At 44.2% G+C, this 22,737-nt stretch overlaps 1 protein-coding gene across 1 annotated transcript in view; it reads right to left on the bottom strand.

Annotated features, from left to right (window-relative positions):
* Window positions 1-22,737, bottom strand: part of SLC35F1 (solute carrier family 35 member F1) — a 687,614-nt gene that overhangs the window by 8,096 nt on the left and 656,781 nt on the right. Inside the window, exon 7 of the mRNA XM_073675924.1 lies at window positions 16,907-17,061. Within this exon, the coding sequence (XP_073532025.1) occupies window positions 16,907-17,061 (155 nt within the window). The remainder of the gene's footprint in view (window positions 1-16,906; window positions 17,062-22,737) is intronic.

Raw genomic sequence — 22,737 nt, 5'->3', positions numbered from 1 at the left:
CAGGAGTTTTATTTTTGGCTTTTTTTTAACCGATTTTAGATGTGAGTATGCCTTTGTACTTTACTTAATAAAAATAATGCATTTTTGTAATTTTTGGGTGTTCCCAGGTCTTGTTTTAGTTGGAACAATTCTATCACATATGAATATACCTCAAAAGGAAAGCATCTGTTTATGAGATATCCCATAATTGTCTATAACCTTCATTATGAAGGTTGAAAAGTGTTTCATACAAATCCTAAAAGATTACCATAAATAAGAAGTTGGATGTAAAAAGCTATACTTATTTTGGTAACTAATGGATCATAGTAAAGCATATTGTAAAATGATCAGGAAAGATGAGATCATGGCACAACTATGACTTTGCTAGAACAGGTTTCTTTTGAAACCAATTGTCCTTGGAGAAAACATGCCCATCATTTCCCCCCTCACAGCACAATTGGGGTGTGCTAGTGCGTTACTATGGCAGCCTGGGGTCTACTGAAGGCCCCACTCGCCACTATCTTTGCATAAGAAAATAAGTACAAAATAGTTCAACATATTTTTTTTTAAATATTTACAGCATTAAATAAACCCTAAAAGTTCAAATAATCCCCTTTTTTCTCAATCCAAAAATATAGAAATTACACAGAATGACAAAAGCATATTTGGTACCAGTGACTTTGTAGAAGTCTGGTCTATCAAAGTATAAATTTAATTAACCCATAGCGTAAAGAAAAATTGATAACCAGAATTAGCGGTTATTGTTCATGTTGGCTCCCCAAAAAATGGAATTAACAGAGAGCAAAAAGTTCTACATATATGAAAACCACTGGTACCACTAAAAACTTCAGCATATTGCGTAGTGGAACAAAAGCCTGGGCACATGACTTATCACTTTCTTTATTATATTTTGTTGATTTGAAGGTAGTATTTAAGAAAATGCGTATGTAAGGCTAAGCAGAAGCGTCAACATTCCCATAGACCCCTATTTACCGGACAGAGGCCAAAAAAGCAAAACTATGTGCGGTTGGGTTCTGTATGTCAAGTATACATCTGCATACTGATTATTTCCCTGATTAGGAAAGTGTAGCTGACTGCCACCTCAAAATAATGTGTACCATGTGGTATATCATTTTGAAGTGGGTCCCTATGGTAAATGAATGCCAAGACATCCGTCTAAATTTTGACCACTGTTATGTGTAAATCTCCTGAGCGAATATGTTCAACAGTAGACTTAGACGCCATGGGCAGTTAGCCTTAAACACGTCATCTATAGTTTGCCAGGTAGCTGCCCGAGTCATCAAAACGTTTACATCAGAAAACTGGCATAAAACACTTGAAAAGCCGCGTTCGTGTTGTGAAAACATTTTATGACTTTTTGGTGTTTTCATTCCAGTTTGAAGTAGTCCAGCCAAGATGGGCACAGCTAGTAAGGAGCTGGAATGGCGCGTGATTATGTTTGCCTGTCAAATTCAGCAAAAGTGGTGTCGTTTCTTAACGCCAGAAATGTTATTCCAGTTCCTTACTTGAGTGGCATTTGAGGCAAGGCGCGAACACCATTGATAAGATGCGACAAATTCTTTAAGTGGAGTGCGCCACTTGATGAATTTGCCCCTTCATACTCCAGCAAACCCTTGAATAAGTCTGAGCAATGCCAGTGATAATGAATCAGCCCCATAAACTGATTAAGACTACCCAAAGTCATGTAATGTGTCATATCATCATATAAAAATAATCTACTTCAGTGGTCATGTAAAGATTAACTCTCAGGCTTTGATGTTTGCATGGGATGGAAGGTTCAAGTGGGCTTCTCAGCAGTTTGGCTCTCAGACATTGCTCAAACGCCTAATTGTATACTAATGCATGGAGATGTATTTTCATGAAGATGATGCGAAGTGATAAAATAGTTGAGTGAAAATACAGACCCTCCAATATTAACATTGAAATACGTCTACAATATTAACAATGACAGGATATCAACACAAAGGAAAATGTAGTATGATATTTTTTTATAATTGCTACAATATACAGTGGTCTTTTTGTAATCAGTCTAGCTCTCCACGAGCTAGCGCACTAAACATTCCTTCAAGCTATTATAGCATGAGAATTAATTTGTCACAAAGAAGCTTTGTTAATCAAAAGCTTTTTAAACTTCATTTTAGCTGACCGGAGTTGTGACTCCTACTGAGCATTTTCTATCTTTTCTTTCTGAAATTAGGGTGAAATAAAGACTCCTTTTATTCTACCGTGTTGTGCGTGAAAGGTTTTGCTCCTCGCTTTTGTTTATGGCAGCAGACAGTGCTAAGAGAACATACATCAGTTGTGTTTTTATACCTCAGTCTCCCCTCATGTTATCAGGAGACTAATGTATCCTTCCATCTGGGAACATTGTACGAGCTTAGCAATGAAGCCTATTTTACTGTTACACAGCCATTCTTCCGAATAGATGTTTAATGTACAATGCTAAAGAAGCACTCCCATCAATATTTTTATCCTCTTAATATATTGCAATCATCATATTACAGTCATGGCTGAAAGTGTAGCACCCTTTAAATTGTTCCAGAAAATGAAGTATTTCTCTCAGAAAATGATTGCAATTACACATGTTTCGTTATACACATGTTTATTTCCCTTGTGTGTATTGGAACAACACAAAAAAAAAAGAAAAAAAGGCAAATTGAACATAATTTCACACAAAACCCCAAAAACGGGCCTGACAAAAGTGTTGGCACCTTTCCAAAATTGAGGGTAAACAATTTTGTTTCAAGTATGTAATACTCATTCAAACTCACCTGTGGCAAGTAACAGGAGTGGGCAATAAGAAAATCCCACCTGAAACCAGATAGAAAGGGGAGAAGTTGACTCATTCTTTGCACTGTGTGTCTGTGTATGCCACACTAAGCTTGGAGAACAGAAACAGGAGAAGTGTCTGAGGACTTGAGAACAAAAATTTTTGAAAAATATCAACAATCTCAAGGTTACAAGTCTATCTCCAGAGATCTTGATGTTCCTTTGTCCATGGTGCACAGCATAATGAAGAAGTTTACAACCCATGGCACTGTAGCTAATCTCCCTGTAAATTTGCAATGCAGTACAGTCCAGATGGTGGATAAGCAACCCCAATCAAGTTCCAAAGAAATTCAAGCTGTCCTGCAGGCTTAGGGTGCATCAGTGTCAGCGCAAACTATCTGTCGACATTTGAATGAAATTAAATACTATAACAAGAGACCCAGGAGGACCCCACTGCTGACACAGAGACATAAAAAAGCTAGACTGCAGTTTGTCAAAATGTACAGTACAGACCAAAAGTTTGGACACACCTTCTCATCTAAAGATTTTTCTGTATTTTCATGACTTTGAAAATTCGACGTTCACACTGAAGGCATCAAAACTATGAATTAACACATGTGGAATTATATACTTAACAAAAAAGTGTGAAACAACTGAAAATATGTCTTACAATTTAGTTTCTTCAAAGTAGCCACCTTTTACTTTGATGACTGCTTTGCACACTCTTGACATTCTCTTGATGAGCTTCAAGAGGTAGTCACCGGAAATGGTCTTGCAACAGTCTTGAAGGAGTTCCCAGAGATGCTTAGCACTTGTTGGCCCTTTTGCCTTCACTCTGCGGTCCAGCTCACACCAAGCCATCTCGATTGGGTTCAGGTCTGGTGACTGTGGAGGCCAGGTCATCTGGCGTAGCACCCCTTCACTCTCCCTCTTGGTCAAATAGCCCTTACACAGCCTGGAGGTGTGTATGGGGTCATTGTCCTGTTGAAAAATAAATGATGGTCCAACTAAACACAAACCAGATGGAATAGCATGCCGCTGCAAGATGCTGTGGTACTTTGAAGAACCTAGAATATAAGACATATTTTCAGTAGTTTCACATTTTTTTGTTAAGTATATAATTCCACATGTGTTAAATCATACTTTTGATGCCTTCAGTGTGAATGTACAATTTTCAAAGTCATGAAAAAACAGAAAAATCTTTAAATGAGAAAGTGTGTCCAAACTTTTGGTCTGTACTGTACATAAGTAAAAATCCTGCTGGGAAAGCGTTTTGTGGACAGATGAGACAGAGATAGAGCTTTTTGGTGAAGCTCATCATTCTACTGTTTACTGAAAACGGAATGAGGCCTACAAAGAAAAGAACACAGTACCTATAGTCAAATATGGTGGAGGTTCAAAGATGTTTTGGGGTTACTTTGTTGCCTCTAGAACTGGGTGCCTTGACTGTGTGCAAGGCATCATGAAATCTGGAGATTACCAAAGGATTTTGGGTCACAATGTAGTGCCCAGTGTCAGAAACCTGGGTTTGCATCCTAGGTCATGGATCTTCCAGCAGGACAATGACCCCAAACATACTTCAAGAAGCACTCAGAAAATGGATAGAAACAAAGTGCTGAAGAATTCTGAAATGGCCAGAACTGAGTCCGAATCTAAATTCCATTGAACACCTGTGAAGAGATTTTAAAATTGCTGTTGTGAGAAGGCACCCTTCAAATATGAGAGACCTGGAGCAGTTTGCAAAAGAAAAGTGGTCCAAAATTCCAGCTGAGAGGAAGCAATTGATTGCAGTTATTTATTACCAAATATTAAGTTGAGGGTGCCAACAATTTTGTCCGGCCCATTTTTGTGATTTTGTGTGAAATAATGCCCAATTTGCCTTTTTTTCTCATTTTTTTGTGTTGTTTCAGTACACACAAAGGAAATAAACATGTGTATAACAAAACATGTGTAATTGCAATAATTTTCTGGGACAAATTCTTCATTTTCTGGAACAATTTCAAGGGTGCCCACACTTTCGGCCATGACTGTATATGGCACTGTGTAATTACAATTGCTCATTTTGCCTTTCTACTCATCTAATTCTTCTCTTTTAAATTAGGTCTATGACATTAGGTGATTAAAAACTGACTATCTGAATCCTTCTAAGCTCTATGTAGAAACAGGAGGTCAATTTTCCAAGTATGAGTCATATGTCACTGCAAAAGTCCTCGCTGGCGGGAGCAGCTGGGTCAGGATTTGAAGAGGGGGATAATAAGTGCAGGGACAAGAGACTTCCTGATTCTACATAGAGCAGATACAAGATAATTTGCTGGGAAGAAAGGCAAAATGAGCAATATTATTGTATAAAATAATAGGATAAGAGGATAAAAATGGGATGGGAGTGCTTCTTTAACTTTGGACATTATCTGACAATATTGTATGACATATGGTAACTAAATAAAATTTATTACCCAAATATTACAATGACAGCAACGTCAAGAAGTTGCTGTTTACAAACATAAAAACTTTTCATTCAAGCACTATAGTGTTTCTATATGAAACACATTGTCTTGAATATGGGCTACTATTTGGGACAGCACCGTGCTGTAAGGGCTTGTGTGTAAAGGAATGCAAATATTTTGATAAAATTAGGCATTTCTTGTAATAAAGGTGAGAAAATCTAGCTTGTTTGCACTGAAATAAGATGGAATATGTGCATTTGTTTAACACTGTGCTAGAAATTTCTTCTAGCAATATTTCTATACCTACTTTTGAGTCACCTTACATGTATTCCCTCAACATTTAAATTGCAACACAAAGAAAAATCCCTGGAATTATACTGTATATCTAGTTTTTAATAAGCAACAACTCTGGGTTCATTAGTCAGGTACAGATTCAATTTCTATTCCATATTAGAAAAGTGACAGGTGAATCTTGACTGGATGCCATCACATCTGCCTTCTTTTATAATCAATTTTAGAAGCACGAGGAATAAATTCATATGATACAATTCTGTACATTTACAGTAGCCATACATAAAAAACAATATCTAACGTGAAAATTACAGATAATTTCCATTGCTGTTTAGATTATTTTTAGCTCTTTGGATGAAAGATAAGATAAGGTCACAGCTTACCCCTAAACTGAATATACTGCTCTAATCATAAGAAACATGCACTGTAAAAGGAAACTGTTACCTAACAGCATACTAGCCATATTTCTTTAGGCTGGGGATATAAGGCAACTTTGGCTGCAACACAAGTTGTGCGGCTAAAGATCGCTATTGTAGTGTTGGGGTCCCTGCACACTTCCTATCCTCCTCTCCCCCGGCAGCTGACTCACTCACTGCCCCGACCCTAGTCCCGCACTTCCTCCTCCTCCTGCTGCTTCCTGGGGTCCGCGTACACCTGGCAGGTCCCCGGGCACTGAGCTTAGTGTGCATGCACTCCCGGTCTGCTAAAGAGACAGCGCTCACCGTCCTAAAGTGTCCCCAATCAATGGCTGGGAGACACATTATTTAAGGCACCTCCACCTGTTGGGAGGTACCTGAGCAACATGTTTAGTCAGTTTTCTGCACTTTTGCTAGTTCTCAGGTCCTCTTTACCTGCCAGTACCTGCCTGTCCCTGTCAGTATCTGTGGTACCTGACTGTACCTGTCCGCCTGCACAAGCTATGCCTGCCTGCATACCAGCCGTACCTGCCAGCATCTGCCGTGCCTGCCTGTACCTGTCCGCCTGCACCTGCCATGCCTGCCTGTATACCAGCCGTACCTGCCAGCAACTGCTGTGCCTGCCTGTATACCAGCTGTACCTGCCAGCACCTACCGTGCCAGTCTGTATACCAGCCATACCCGCCTGCATCTGCCTTGTCTACCAGAATACATGCTATGCCTGCCTGTACCAGCTGAGCCTTCTCATTCTGGCGGTTCCAGCTTCCTGCACCTTTGGGGGTCAGTTGCCATGTATCCAAGGTCCATCCTGGAGTAACACCTGGTGTCCATCCAGAGCCAAGTCTAACACCAGAGGCTCTAGCAAAGAGTCAGGTTTTCGCCTAGTCACATCCCTCCAGATTCTTCTCAGTTCATGACACAGTGGTTCCACCACCATTTCCGTTACAGCTATATGCAGGTGCTACATCACAGCATAAAGCAGATGAATAGGGTCACATTGTGAACCCTTGGGTACCACGATCACGACAAGTGAGTCGCAAAATGTTAGATTTTTTTGTGACTTGCTTGTCATAGTTGAGGTACCCTAGAAGTAGCAATGCGACCCCATTTACCTGCATTATGCTGCGAGTTAGCCACAGCACATTGAAATCTTTGGCCGTGTGACCTGGGTTCGAGTCAAAGCAGCCTTATTCTTATTTTTTTTGTAGTTAGTTAACATGGAACTGTTGAAGTCAGTATATTTACACGACAGTTCCACTTTAAAGGTTGATATATCGCCTTCTTTATTGCTAGTATTTGCCCCCACACATACTATTATGAACAAACAATGAAGGCAGGAAGGAGGCAGAGAATTATTTTCTACGTAAGGGGCTGATTTTACATAAACAAGTGCTAACTACGGGCTGTCATTTTTGTCATGTTGGTAGGACCGATTCTATTTAAAGCGTACCTGACAACCTGGTGCGGGCTGCACACACATGGGTATGCATTGTTTCTGACTGTTTCTCTGACTCTCTACTTTTGGAGGGAGCTCCTCTTATATTCATGCTTTTATGGCATGCCTTACTAATACATTCTTTACTGGGGCTCCCATGTATAGGTATCTCACCTGTCATTAGTGGCACATTACTGCAGGGACTGTGATTATACAATCTACTGGGTAATCTATTGCATAGAGCTTTTGCATGGAACATTGAATGGATTACTACTATTATTATTTATTTTTCTTTGCGCGAGACACCTGCACTTTATGATTCATTGGGGAGATTATTACATGGACCTCTGCACGTAATATTGTATGGACTACCAATATATGTTAAACCTCCCCTTCCCCCCCTTTTTTTTCTCTGCAAAGTGCCTGCTATAAGTACTGCCCCATTTTTGTCCAATAAATGCGGCTGATCTCTGCGACCTCTGTATGTGCTGTGTGCCTGGGCACTTCAGCCCTCACTGGGTACCCATCTTTACATCTTAAACTGTATGTTAAATTATGTATGCAAGTTTTTAAGAAATTGAATTAATAAAAATTATGTTTTTTATCGCTAAACTCAATGTCCTCCTCTCTTTCTGCTTTAAAGCGTACCTGTCAGCAGGATTGTGCTCAGTAAACTACATACACTGTCACGTGGTGACATTACACTGATTAAAATGATACCTGTGGTTCTTGTGTAATCTTTAATTTCAGTTTGGAGATAATGATATGCTCGTGCTTCGGGGTGGCCTGTGGGGGGGCTCTCTATCTGGTGCTCTGCTTACATATTCATCTGTATGCTCTTATGACAGCTCACTGATTGCTCACTGACCTGCCTCCTATTTTACCTAGCCCCACACTACTAGATGCATTATGTAAAATAGGAGGCAGATCAGTGAAGGCACAGTGAGCTGTCATATATTTTTATCAATGAAAAACATAGTAATACCAGAACAATGGATAAGGCACAGATTATGGACTGAAACACACGTTTAGTGTTAACTTCTTGATGGGGTGGTGGGGTAGGAAGCTATTGTGAAACGCATTTTGGGACATAATCTATGCCCTACCTGGTGTTCTGGGTCATTTCATTCCATATACTTGGATCTGTGGCCTAGTTGAGGTTAGGTACTGGATTATTTTTATTTACTTGCCTCTCCCTTTTCATGATAATATGATGATTGTAATGAAGGCAGTGATGTTGGTCACCTGGCAGCTCTAAAGATGGCTACCATTAACAGGCTTGGCGCTAGCTAGTCCATTTTAAAGATCTCAGGGTTTGCACTAGCCTTCACCCTTTAACCTCTATACAGGGATCTGGACTTAAAACGGACCCCTAGACTAGGGCCATGGAGTGAACTGGTGTTTGGTGGTGCGAGCCGCAGTCAAAAAGGGTCGCCACGTGGGATCAATACTAAGAAGTACAAATTTGGAAAGCAAGCCGTATGGTCACAATTCAGCCTGAGGTCAGAAAACGGGATAAATCAGGACATCACAACAGGAGCACAAAACAGACCTGTAGACCAGAGCTTTAGGGGTTTAAATAGCTGACAGCCCCGTCCAAGGCTCTCAAGTAGAAGTGATCAAAATCAGATGAAAATTAACCCGATAGTTCAATAATTACGTGGAACCAAACATCCTAGAAAAAACCCAGGACTTTCTCTTTCACACCTCGCCAGCAATAAAGGCGCACTGCTGCCTAACAACCAAAATGGAAACAGATGAGACACAAATCGGCACATATATTACAATGATTAAACTCTAAATTAAATTCTGGTACAGTCTTAATTTTTGATGTTTTTTTTTTTTTACATTTTGTGCAGTTTATTAAATTACATTCAATTAAAAATGTAATTAATTACCGTATTTAAAAATGTCATGTTGTTGGAGTCTACAGCTCCCATGCAGACTGTAACATCCCTGGCGGCGTGCTTGCATGGTGCACCACCTCCCACCATGCAAGACCGCAATCTTACCGGTCAGTCCATGCTGCACTCTTTGCTCCAGTACCTGCTGTGTCCATGTCTCTTGTCTGATTGCTTAGGGTCGTCGGCGCTTTTTTCTGCTTGTTTCTTATAGCTACTGTGTGCACTGTCCTAATGCGTCCCCAGCCTATTGCTGTGAGTCACTGGATACTTAAACCCCCTCCACCCAGTAGGAGGTGCCTGAGCAACACTTTCACTCAGTTTGTCTTTTGCAACTGAGTTGTCAGGTCCTGTCCTGTATCTAGTCTGTTCTGCCACCCTGGGGGCTGAGTACCCAGGGCCACAACCTGTACTTCTGACCTTTAGTCTGTTCCCGCCACCCTGGGGGCTGAGTACCCAGGGCCGCTACCTGTATCTCTGTCTTCTAGTCTGTTTCCGCCACCCTGGGGGCTGAGTTCCCAAGCTGCGGTTCTGTTCTGCTCTGCTTGTTCACCGCTCCGGCGGTTCTGCTCTGCTCCACTTGTTTACCACACCTGCGGCTCTGTTCTGCTCTGCTTGTCCACCGCTCTGGCGACTCCGCTCTGTTCCGCTTGTTTACCGCACCTGCAGTTCTGTTCTGCTCTGCTTGTTCACCGCTCTGGCGGTTCCGCTCTGCTCCGCTTGTTTACCGCACCTGCGGTTCTGTTCTGCTCTGCTTGTTCACCGCTCTGCTCCGCTTGTTTACCACACCTGCGGTTCTGTTCTGCTCTGCTTGTTCACCGCTCCGGCGGTTCCGCTCTGCTCCGCTTGTTTACCGCACCTGCGGTTCTGTTCTGCTCTGCTTGTTCACCGCTCCTGCGGTTCCGCTCTGCTCCGCTTGTTTACCGCACCTGCGGTTCTGTTCTGCTCTGCTTGTTCACCGCTCCGGCGGTTCCGCTCTGCTCCGCTTGTTTACCGCACCTGCGATTCTGTTCTGCTCTACTTGTTCACCGCTCCGGCGGTTCCGCTCTGCTTCGCTTGTTTACCGCACCTGCGGTTCTGTTCTGCTCTGCTTGTTCACCGCTCCGGCGGTTCCGATCTGCTTCACTTGTTTACCGCACCTGCGGTTTTTCTCCGCTCTGCTTGTTCACTGCACCTGCGGTTTTGCTCTGCTCTGCTTGTTCACCGGACCTGCGGTTTTGCTCCGCTCTGCTTGTTCACCGCACCTGCGGTTTTGCTCCACTCTGCTTGCTCACCGCACCTGCGGTTTTGCTCCGCTCTGCTTGTTCACCGCTCCTGCGGTTTTGCTCTGCTAGTCCACCGCACCTGCAGCTCTGTTCCCGTATCCCAGTCTGTACTGGTCCCTATCCAGCCTGCGTTCACACCTGCCAGTATCTGCCTGTCTGCATTCCTGCTGTGCCTGTCAGCACCCGCCTGTCTGCATACCAGCCGCGCCTGCCAGTACCCACCTGCCTACATACCAGCCGTGCCTGCTAAGTACCCACCTGCCATCATACCAGCTAACCTGCCTGTTCCTGCATTCCCCGGTGTGGGTCAACAGCTATGACCGGGGTCTGACCTGGAGTAGCACCTGGTCCCTCTGCTCAGTTCCTCCCTGGTTCACGGAGTCGACTGAGCCGCCGTGCGACCTTGGTCGGACCGGGTTGATACTTAGTTACGCCCCTCCAGGCACTCCTCAGTTCATGGTACAGTGGGATCACTAATCACGCTCACGCCAGTCAGTCCGGGAGCGAGCGTAACACAGACCTATACAACACTGGGGTAACAGACTACAAACAAACCCAGCATACCCTGATCCTGCAATTTTACACACTTCAATCTATTTCCCACTCCTTGCTAAGCTGTGAAATATACGATAGCAAAATTAGGGGACAGATGGAAGGTAGTCTGTTAATATGGAAATGCACATGAGCTATATGCAAACTAGTAGGACATTTTTCATCAATACCAATTGCAAAGTTTCAGTATTTTTTTTATAGTAGATGCAGTGGAACAATAAAAAATAGTTGCAAAAGTGGACATAGTTTAAAGGTCCAAAAAGTTACATAAAATTAAGATATTAGTTGTCATGATTCCAGCACTCACAGTGTCCTAAAGATGCTATGAGTGACAGCTCAACTGCCCTATAGGATCAGGGACATACTGACCTGTCAGGGTTGTGAATGACAGCTTTGCTGACCAATCTACCCAGGTCGTTGCAGTTTCCTCCAGTTGTCTCCTTTTCTTGCTATTTAGCTGGCTGGCAATAATTAAACACTGTCAAGTGATGTGTGTTTGCTCTGTGCTCTGAGTTCTTGTATTCTGATCTTTGTTGCCCAACCTTGGATTTGCCTTTGACCATGCATTTGCCTAGCACCTTTGTCTTGATCCTCTGCCTTCTTGGAATTATGACCCCCATAGACCTGACTGTCTTTGTCTCTCCCCTCTGTTTATGACGTACCCCCTTGTCTCTTAACCTCAGACTCCTTGATTTCCCCGACTCATGGCTTGTCCATGAGAAGTGATTCAGCGTCACATTAGTAACTATATACTCATTATTCTCAAAGAAAAGTTAAGAGATAAAATTTACAATAATATGTCCCCAGCTCAAGGGGAAATTGTGTAATACACTTTGAACGTAGCTGATATATTATAGCACGAGGATAAAAGTAGGCACATTGCCACAAATACATGTATTGTCAACCGGATAATTTTGTAGTTTATAAATGACCTTTAACGTGTCATTGTAAGTCCTACCAAGCAAAAATACAGCTGCAAGGAAAGTATACATTGATATATCAGAATAACCTCATATATTTTGCCTCTGGTGTGATAAGTATTAAATGAAATTCACCTACAAGAAACTGTTACTGTAAAAGGCATGCTGTCTGGAATATTTTAACAATACAAAAGGAAAAGATTATACTTTGTATTCTTCCTGGAATGTGAGAAGCATACAGAATCATTTGTCATGATGGTCAGGTTTCAAAGACAAAAGTTACTAGTATACAGTATGTGGTGGTATTTTCAGTATTTTTCTGATTTTTATAGGTCATAAATTTTTGCTTCTGCTGTAAGAAAATCATTAACTCGCTTACTGAAATAGGTAAATTAAAATGTAACAGGATTACAACCTATCAATTTAGATCTATTTCTTTCTAGTGTAAAATGGCCGCCAGACATGTCCTTGAGGGGAGATATGTATCTCTGAGGTTGGTAGATTCAGTGATGTAAAACCGAGAAAGCATGCTCCAGCACACATAGTGCTGAGAGGGTTAATAGGGCTTGTCTGGGCCGGTTTTTATGAGCAGTCATAAGAGATGGGAGGGATCGGCTGCTCACATATCCCCACTGCAGGGTGTGTGTATACAATGGAGACAGAGTGTCTCATTCAATGTCTGTGGCTGGAGGTGTGGAGACCTCCAGAGTGTTTGTGATAAAAGACACTGACCGTGAGCAGGTGAACCCCCCACATTGTATGGACTGTTTATTTTCCGTTTTGTTACTCTGTGCCAGACAAGGCTGTCTTTTGGTTACTTCTAAAAGTGCGGTTTATGAAAGTATAATAAACCTGCCTTGGACATTTTTAAAGAAACAATATCCTGTGTCTACCTAACGCAGCTGAGTGAGTACCAAACCCTACAATTGGTGCTAGAAGCACGAATCCCAAGGGGCAATGTGACTGCTACAAGAGGGACTGTATGTCCTGGGTGAAGTCTGCCACAAGCCAGCAAGTGACGCCAGACAAAAGTGAGGACCTGCTGAAACATTTGATGCAGACGCTGCAAGCACAACATCAGTAGCACCAGCAATTATTGCAGCAGCAACAATTGGTGCAACAAGAGACCACTAAGCTGCTGATGCAGCAGATCCAGCTTCAGAAACAGCAGCAACAGGATCACCATTGTCAACAGCAGCAGATCGAGTTACTTGCAGAGGCGGTCCTTGGCACATCGACTGCTCCGACAAGTCCAGGTGATGACTCACACGTCAGCAAGACGATAAGGAGAGCGTTACAAAAGATGACCCTGGGTGATGACATCGAGGCGTTCCTGACTGTATTTGAAAGGGTGGCGGAATGGGAGAAATTGCCTTCGGAGCAGTGGGTGGAGGTGCTGGCGCCATATTTAACAGGGGAGCCGCAGAAGGCCTATTACCTGGCTTTGCAGGACGCAAAGGAGTACAGCAAATTGAAAACGGAGATTTTGGCACGCTTAGGAGAGACTTTGACTGTCAGGGAGCAACCGGTGCACCACTGGGCCTATTGCAATGACAAACCTCCCCAGTCCCAAATGTTCGACCTCCTACACCTGGTCCAAAAGTGGTTGCAACCTGAATCTACTGGGGTTCCCAAAAGGGGGTGGACACCCAAAAGAGGGGCACTAGAGCCACATCCTAGAACCCAGGAGGGGTCTGAGCTGCTGTCAGAGGTCCCACCCAATAACATAGTACGTTGGAGATGTCACACCCCAGGTCACATAGCCACCCGTTGTCCCGTGACAAATGAGCCAATGGACTGCAGCTCAGGACAGCGCTGTTCGTACTTTGCATATCCTGCCTGCAGTGCTGTCCCTCAACCAGGCGAGGGACCGCAGGTGTGCCTTGTGTCAGTGAATGGAGTGCAAGTGACTGGTTTGTTGGACTCGGGGAGTTTGGTGACCATAGTGAGGGCCACAATTCCTTCACTTCCATAGCCCTTTAGTGCCTTTGCCTATCATTGAGGTCCCGTTCAATCGAATTGCCATGGATCTAGTGGGACCCTTGGTCTAGTCCGCCAGAGGACATCAGCATATCCTGGTGGCACTGGACTACGCTACACAGTATCCGGAGGCCGTACCACTACGAAACTCCTTGTCCAAGTGTATAGCCCAGGAGTTGGTCTATATCTTTTCCAGAACGGGGTTGCCTAAAGAGATCCTAATGGACCAAGGAACTCCGTTTATGTCGAAGGTAATGAGGGACTTGTGCAAGATCCTGCAGATCACACAACTCAGGACCTCAGTCAACCACCCACAGACAGATGGCTTTTTGGAGAGGTTTAATGAAACCTTGAAGGCCATGTTGAACAAGGTTGTAGAGAAAGATGGCCAGAACTGGGACTACTGTCTACTGCCATACATTCTATTTCCCATCAGAGAAGTTCCACAGGCCTCTACTGGATTCTCCCCTTTCGAGCTGTTGTATGGCCGACACCCCGATGGACTCCTGGACGTGGCAAAGGAGACCTGGGAGGCGGAATCTACACCCTACAGGAGTATAATCAAATATGTGGCCCAGATGCAAGAGAGGATTGCAGAGGTGATGCCCATTGTGAAAGTACATCTCCTCAAAGCACAAGAGGCGCATTCGAGGGTGTACAACAGGTGGGCGAGAGTGAGACACTTCAACCCTGGGGATCGGGTACTGATGCTGGTACTTACAGTGGAGAACAAATTCCTGGCCAAGTGGCAGGGCCCCTTTGAAGTGGTTGAAAAGGTTGGCGATGTCAACTATAGGGTCAACCAACCAGGAAGAAGGAATCCCTACCAGGTGTACCACGTCAACCTCATTAAGCCATGGCGAGACAGGGAGCCAGTGGAAGCTCCGTGTTTGGTGCAGGAGACCGAAACCGATGTGGAGGAAGTCAAGGTGGCAGAGTTGCTGTCATGTGCCCTGAAGCAACAATGCTGAGAGTTGCTGCAGTGGAACTTCTCGGATCTACCGAGCTGTACTCAGGTCATAGAGCATGAGGTGCTTACGGAGCCTCATGACCGAGTGAATAATGAAGCCATATCGGATTCCTGAAGCCCGCCGAGAGGTAATCTCGAAGGAGGTGAAGCACATGCTGAATCTGGAGGTCATTAAAGAGTCCAAGAGTGGCTGGTCCAGTCCGATAGTCTTAGTGCCTAAACCAAAATGAGAATGGCGGTTCTACAATGAATATAGAAAACTGAAAGAGGTTTCTAAGTTTGAGTCATACCCAATGCCCAAGGTAAGTGAACTAATTGAAAGGCTAGGGCCGGCCAGGTACATTACCACCCTTGACCTCACAAAAGCATATTGGCAGATCCCTACGTCCCAAGAGGCCAAGGAGAAGACGGCCTTTACAACGCCAGATGAGTGTTTCCAATACACCAGGATGCCACTTGAGTTGCAAGGAGCACTGTCTACCTTCCAGAGAGCCATGGATCGGATCCTAGCTCCCCACAAGAAGTATGCAGCAGCCTAACTGGATGATATAGTGATCTACAGCCAGGATTGAGGTAGCTATCTGAGCAAAGTCCAGGCAATATTCGATGCTCTACGGAAGGCGGGGTTTTCCATCAACCCGAAGAAATGTGCCATGGGCATGGAGGAGGCCAGATATTTGGGCTATGTTGTAGGTAGAGGCGTGATAAAGCCCCAAGTAAATAAAATTGACGCGATCCGGGGTTGGCCACAACCTCTCACAAAAAAGCAGGTCAGAGCGTTCCTGGGCATCATGGGCTACTACTATCGGTTCATCCCTAACTTCGCCATGACAGCCGCCTCCTGGAAAGACCTCCTTAAGAGGGACAAAATCGGCTATGGTTAAGTGGTCTTCAAAAATCGAGACGGCCTTCCAGGAACTCAAGCAAACCCAGTGTAAACAGCTGGTGTTGGTGGCACCGGATTTCTCGAAGGAGATTGTGGTCCAGACGGATACATCAGATGTCGGGCTGGGTGCTGTCCTTTCACAAGAGATGAACGGCGAAGAGCACCCCATAATGTATTCAAGCCAGAAGCTGACGTCTTGTGAGAGAAATTACTCCATAGTGGAGAAGGAATGTTTGGCCATCAAGTGGGCGCTGGACACCCTAAGATACTACCTCTTAGGCAGGAGCTTCAGGCTGGTGCCAAACCATGAACCACTAAGGTGGATGAGCTAGAAGAAGGGGAACAATGCTCGAGTGACTAGGTGGTTCCTAGCTCTTCAGGAGTTCAGATTCCAGGTAGAGCATAGGCCTGGGAAACTGCATGGCAATGCTGACGCATTGTCAAGGGGCCACTGTATGTTAGCGGAATGTGCCAAGGTCCCCGGCTTTGGGTAAAGGGGGGGTATGTAAGATGACCTTGAAGGGAGATCTGTATCGCTGAGGTTAGTCACTTCAGTGATGTAAAACTGGGAAAACATGCTCCAGTGCTGAGAGGGTTATTAGGGCTTATCAGGGTCATTTTTTACGAGCAGTCATAAGAGACTGGAGGGATTAGCTGCTGACAAATCCCCATCCCAGGGCGTGTGTATAAAATGGAGACGGAATGTCTCATTGAGTGTCTGTGGCTGGAGGTGTAGAGACCTCCAAAGTGTTTGTGCTAAAGGACACTGACCGTGAGTGGGCGAACCCGCCATATTGCATGGACTGTTTATTTTCTGTTTTGTTACTCTGTGTCGGACAAGGCTGTCTTTTGGTTACTTCTAAAAGTGTGGTTTATGAAAGTATAATAAACCTGCCTTGGAAGTTTTTAAAGAAACAGTATCCTGTGCCTACCTCTAGCGCGGCTGAGTGAGTACCATACCCTTCACTTTCAACAAGCCTCAGCCATCTATCTAATCTATCTATCTATCTAGTTGTCTGTCTGTCATAATCAATATATGGGATACCTTATGTTTTCTTTAATAAAACTTAGACTCACCTTGTAGTGAAACAAGAAAAGACCACAGAAAAAGGTGTAGAGTTCTGCTGTTAATGTGGACAGGTTTATCGCAGTGGCACTCGTTTTCTTTATAACCACAGGGAGGAAGCTGTAGAGGCCAAACATGCAGGCAGTGAATCCCACATATAACAGTCCTAGGAGACAAACATTTAAATTACCAAAAACTCTTCTTCTTATCTGTTCATAGTTAAAGGGGTCTCTGCAGATTACTTAAAGTGGACCTACTTTGTAACAGTATTTATTCTGTGTGCTAATAAGATTGTATGGAATTAGAAATAAAACATGTGCTTTCTTTGTCCCAGACACAGTGCCACTCTTGCCTATGGGTTATATTTGGTATTGCAGCTTATACCCATTGACTTAAAGAGGGCCAATCACTTGCTGAAGAAAATAGTTAAATACCTTTTAAAAATCCCTGAGCTATCCTGGTTCTGCTGCTCTTTTCCATTTTGCACTGTGTCGCTCCACTGCAGACATATTCACATTTGTTTCTTCTTGAGCACAGTGTGCAAAATTTCTGTTGGCAGACCAACTAGGCATTTCTGCAGAGTCATCTCTGGTGGCGTGTGTTTCTACCCCTCCCATTCAGTTGTTGCCAATCTCAGCTCGTCAGTGTCTGAGACTGATAGACTGCTAGATCAGCTGCCAAGCTGTGATTGGCAGAGTCTGAGAGGGAGGAATGAAAGCACATGCCCAAAGGGAAAACTCTGAAGAAATGATCAGTTACTCTACAAGGAGAAATTTCACATACTTCGCTCCAAAGCAAAATGACAGCACACACATGTCGTTCATATGTCAACAGACTACTGTCTATTTTTTGCTGTTTAAGCTTGTAGGAGCTTGAAAATACATTTTTTTTTGCGTAGCAGAAAAAAAGATGCCAACATAGTGATGGTGCTACAAAACTATTTAAATTGTATTTAGAATACAAAATAACATAAACAAAAAATAATATAAGTTTTTCATACTGAATGTAATGGCTACATGTAAAACTCAATGAGTAGATCCCAAGGTATATGGGTCGAGGGTTTTGACCAGGATACAACTAAATTGATGTTAGTCTAACATACCAATAGTTTGAGTCGCTAATATATGGGTACATTACAAAATGTGGAACTGGTATCTTTGTAATACTGATTTAAAATGGTCCTTTATTTTCCACACGAGAAAAAACTGACTTCTTCAACATTATGCAGGATCCAATTTTTTTATATTTTTGGATGAAGCCTAAGTGCCATTATATCAGACATTTATACCATCTCTTTAAAGTAACTATTCATAGGTACAAAGGAAATTTGAAATACCAATTGAATTAAGCCACATGTATTAGATTTGCGAAAAAAAGCAAAAAAAAAAAAAATTAGAATTCCATCACCACTCAGCAATATACTAGTTATAAAGGGAATCTGTCACCAAGAGTTTTCTACCCCATCTGAGAGCAGAACCAAAAACAAGGGCCAACAGACCTGTTAGTATAAGTGTAATATGTAGGAGCATATATGCACTTTGGCCATTAGCAGACAAATATAACCTAGGATAAAAACAATGTGTAGAAACACTACAGTAAGTAACTAAATAGTATTAATACATGCCAAAAAATAGGATACTGAGTTGTCATTTTTTTGCTAAAAAAATTATTAAAGCCATCCCACTGTGACAGGGTGTACACGATCAGGATGGTCCCTATCTTTAGTAACTCACCTCACTTTATACCTACTTGCCTCAAAATACGTAAGGCAGAGCAAGACCTGTGCCTGACTGTGTCTAACACCTGCCTGGGGAAAGCAGAGTAGATAAGGTGCACAGATAAGGACTGTGCACTCTATGCAACTTTCCACAAGAAGGGGTTAAACACAGTCAGGCACAAGTCCTGCTCTGCCCCCATCTATTTTGAGGCATGTTGGCAAATGGTGAGGTGATTTCCTAGAGACTAGGGACTATCATAGTTGGGCACACTTTGTCATGGTGGGATGACTTTCTACACTTTTTGATTAAAAAAATGTCAACTAAGTCCCCCGTGTTTTTTACGTATGCTACTATTTATTTACTTACTACAGTTTTTTTTTATACATTGTTTTATTCTAGGATATATTTGTCTGTTAATAGCAACAGTATAAATGCCATATATGCCCCTACATATTACACTTATTCTAACAGGTGTGCTGGCCCTTGTTTTTGTTTTTTCTCCAGTTTTTTGTACTCATTATGTAGCATCGGCGTCTCTGCCTCCTGCCCGGCACAGACGCCGTCCCCCTTACCGCCGCGGTCCTGCTCCGGCGTCTTCTGGCCTCCCTGCAGCTGCTGCTGGTGCATGCAGCTTCTCTGGCCCTGTGCTTAGAGCGCGCGCTCCCGCCCTCTTAAGGGGGCCGCGCGCTCCGTCCTAAAAAGTCCCCGGCCAATGGCCGGAGGACTTCCCCTATAAAAGGCACCTCCTCCAATATGGAGACGCCCGTGCAAGGTTGTAGCTTTGTGTGTGATACTCTGCTTCAGCCTCAGGTCCCACTGCTTGCCTGACTACCAGTTCAGCCCGCCAACCAGACTACAAGTCCAGCCAGCCAGCCAGACTACAAGTCCAGTCCGCCATCCGGGCTACTAGTCCAGTCCATCTGCTTGTCTACTCTCCAGCCCGACAGTCTGTCTACTGCCAGTCCGCCAGTCTGTCTATGGGCTCTGCCCGCCTGCTTACCTGGAAGCACCTGCCTGTTACCTGCCATGCCTGCCAGCCAGCCTACCTGGAGGCTCCTGCCTGTTACGTGCCGTGCCTGCCAGCCCGCTTACCTAGAAGCACCTGCCTGTTACCTGCCGTGCCTACCAGCCAGCCTACCTGGAGGCTCCTGCTTGTTACCTGCCTTGCCTGCCAGTCCGTCTGCCCGGATCACCCGCCAGCCTGCCTGCCGTGCTCATCTGCTATACCGGTTAGTCCCTGCCTTCTGACCTGTGGGAGTCACCTGCTCTCATACTAGGTCGGTCCCCAGAGTAGCACCTGGTCCCTCTGCTCGGTCCCTCCCTGGTCACGGAGTCGATTGAGCCGCCGTACGACCTTGGTCGGTCCGAGTTGATACCTAGTTACGCCCCTCTGGTCCCTCCTTGCACCGCAGCACATAGGTTACACCACCCGGATCCGTAACACATTACATGTAAGTGTATGGCCTCCCCCTTTGGGCTGTGCACCTTATCTACTCAGCTTTCCACAGACAGGTGTTAAACACAGCCAGGCACAGGTGCTGTTCTGCCCCTGTCTATTTTGAGGCCTGTTGGCACCTAGTAAGGTGAAGTACTAGAGTTAAGGACCATCCTGTTTGGGTACACCTTGTTGTGGTGCAATGACTTTTTTGATAAAAAAATGTCAACTATGTACCATATGTTTTTTACGTGTTACTATTTATTTTCTTACTGCAGTGTTTTTACGCATTGCTTTTTTCTAGGTTACAGCCATCTGAAAGCAGGATGATGAAGTAGCAGAGACCTTGATTCTCACAGTTTTCTTACTTTAATAGTTGCTGTAATTTAAATCTATGTTTTATCTGTTGTAGATCAACCAGTTCTCTGAGTGTTGAGCACTGTATAACCCCATCAACAATCACTGGAGGGTGCAGGGCTATACAGAGCATCACAGTATGTAACACATCACTGTAATCAGGGTCTCTGCTTCTACATTGTGCTACTCTCATATGGGTTAGCAAAAACCTGATGACAGATTCCTTTCAGTGAAAGATTAAAGTAGGTGGTAGTCCAAGTACATTAGCCAATGCAGTTCAGAATCAATTTCTTTTGCTGTTTTAACTATATTATTATGTAAAAACAAATGATCTGAAAATAATCTTTATATATCAGGTAATATGGATTATTAATGCTGTTGTGGCTGATAACATTATTGTATTATTTGTATGTCTACATTCTTGTGTTTACTTATATTTATGCAATAAGAAAAAATCAAACTTTGTTATTTTTTAATTGTTTGCTTGATTTGCAGATCTTATTGAAGTATTGTTAGTTTCAGCCAAAAAATCGTACACAGTATTAAAGAACAATCTACTCAAAAAAACTAGAAGAGATTTTCCAGACAAGGATTTTCTTTAAGCACTGTAGCATGCCAAATCTTAACAGTGTGTAATATACACACTGTCAGGATTCAGCTCTGCTTTCCATAAATCATAAAGCATCATAAACAGTCATGCTAATCGCATATTTACTGTTATGTGATGACCGCTTGAACTAGCTAGCAAAGCTGAATCCTAACAGTGTGCAACATCTGCCAGAAATTGTTTTTATTCAGATTTGCCAATGGGGTGCTTGGTGCACCCTTGGCATGGATGATGAGTTCAGTGCACCACGTACTTCCCATCCATAGCTGCCATCCTCTTCCTTGATTGACAGCTCTGGCTTTACAGTAGCCAGAAAAGTATGGGGATAGATGGAAAATGAGTAAGTTGGAAGGTGCACTGAACTGCTAGGCCACATCCAGGGTGCACCAAGCACCTCATTAGTTTATATAACTAAAGAACAATTTCTAGCAAATTCCACTATGGATGTACTAAAAGTGTGATTTGTATTAGCGCTTTGCCTCCTACAAGTTGCTGTGATTGATTTGTACAGTCATTTTGTGCTGGCAGACTTCCTTTAAGTGAAAGGTGTTCCTCCATTTGCCCAGCTGTTCTCAAATGTGTTTAAGCTACAGACTCCAGCATCTCAACTCAGCATACTGACAATATGATACTTTGTTGGACACATATCATCATTGTAGTCAACTTTCTTCTTCCTCTGTTACAGCATTCTAGTATGCTGTATATATGTCCCCAATCCGCTCTGCAAGGCACAAAAAAGAGCTTTTATTATACTCACAGACGGCACGGTCCGGTCCTATGGGCGTCTCTGGTGTTGATCCGGCACCTCCTCTCTTCCTTCAATTGCCATCCTCCTTCCCTGCTTCATATGGATGATGCATCCTACATCATTCACACGGTGTCCCGCATCGCCCTCCTGCGCAGGCGCACTTCTCTATGCCCTGCTGAGGGCAGAGCAAAGCACTGTAGTGTGCATGCGTGGGGAAAGGCCAAAGAGCACTGATGACCCGTAGGTAAAGCCGGTGCATGCGCGCTACAGTACTTTGTTCTGCCCTCGGCAGGGCAAAGAGAAGTGTACCAGACAGAAGCACGATGGGGGATATTGTGTGTGTAATGCACATGCCCGGGCTGAGCGGCGTGTGCGTGTGATTCCACTGGACCGTGCCGGAGAGTGAATGCCTGGAGGGGCATAACTAGGTATTCACCCGATCCGACCAGGGTCGCACGACGGCATACGACGCCAGTGCACCAAGGAGGAACCGAGCAGAGGGACCAGGTGCTACTCCAGGACAGACCCCGGACACGGCTGTTGACCCACACAGGGGAATACAGGAACAGACTGGTTAGGCTGGCACACAGACTGGTGGGAATAGGCAGGCACGACTGGTATGCAGGCAGGTGGGTATGCAGGCAGGGGTGTACAGGCAAGCACGGCTAGAGTGCAGACAGGAAGGCACTAGCAGGCAGGAACACAGGCGGCATAGGACCCAGTACACACTGGGACTCAGGAACAGAACCAAAGATGTGGCGGACAAACACAGCAGAGTGAGGCCGCCCAGAGAGGTGAGCGAGAGCAGGGCAGGACGAGACCGCCTGGAGCGGTGAGCAAGAGCAGAGCAGGACGAGGCCGCCTGGAGCGGTGAGCAAGGGCAGAGCAGGACGAGACCGCCTGGAGCGGTGAGCAAGGGCAGAGCAAGACGAGACCGCCTGGAGCGGTGAGCAAGAGCAGAGCAAGACGAGACCGCC

The sequence above is a fragment of the Phyllobates terribilis genome, unplaced genomic scaffold (assembly GCF_046119375.1).
Source record: "Phyllobates terribilis strain yellow unplaced genomic scaffold, ASM4611937v1 Scaffold_3__8_contigs__length_932513732, whole genome shotgun sequence".
NCBI classification, from domain to species: domain Eukaryota; kingdom Metazoa; phylum Chordata; class Amphibia; order Anura; family Dendrobatidae; genus Phyllobates; species Phyllobates terribilis.
Note: the sequence above shows the minus strand (reverse complement) of the source record. Positions and strands in the feature narration are given on the sequence as shown.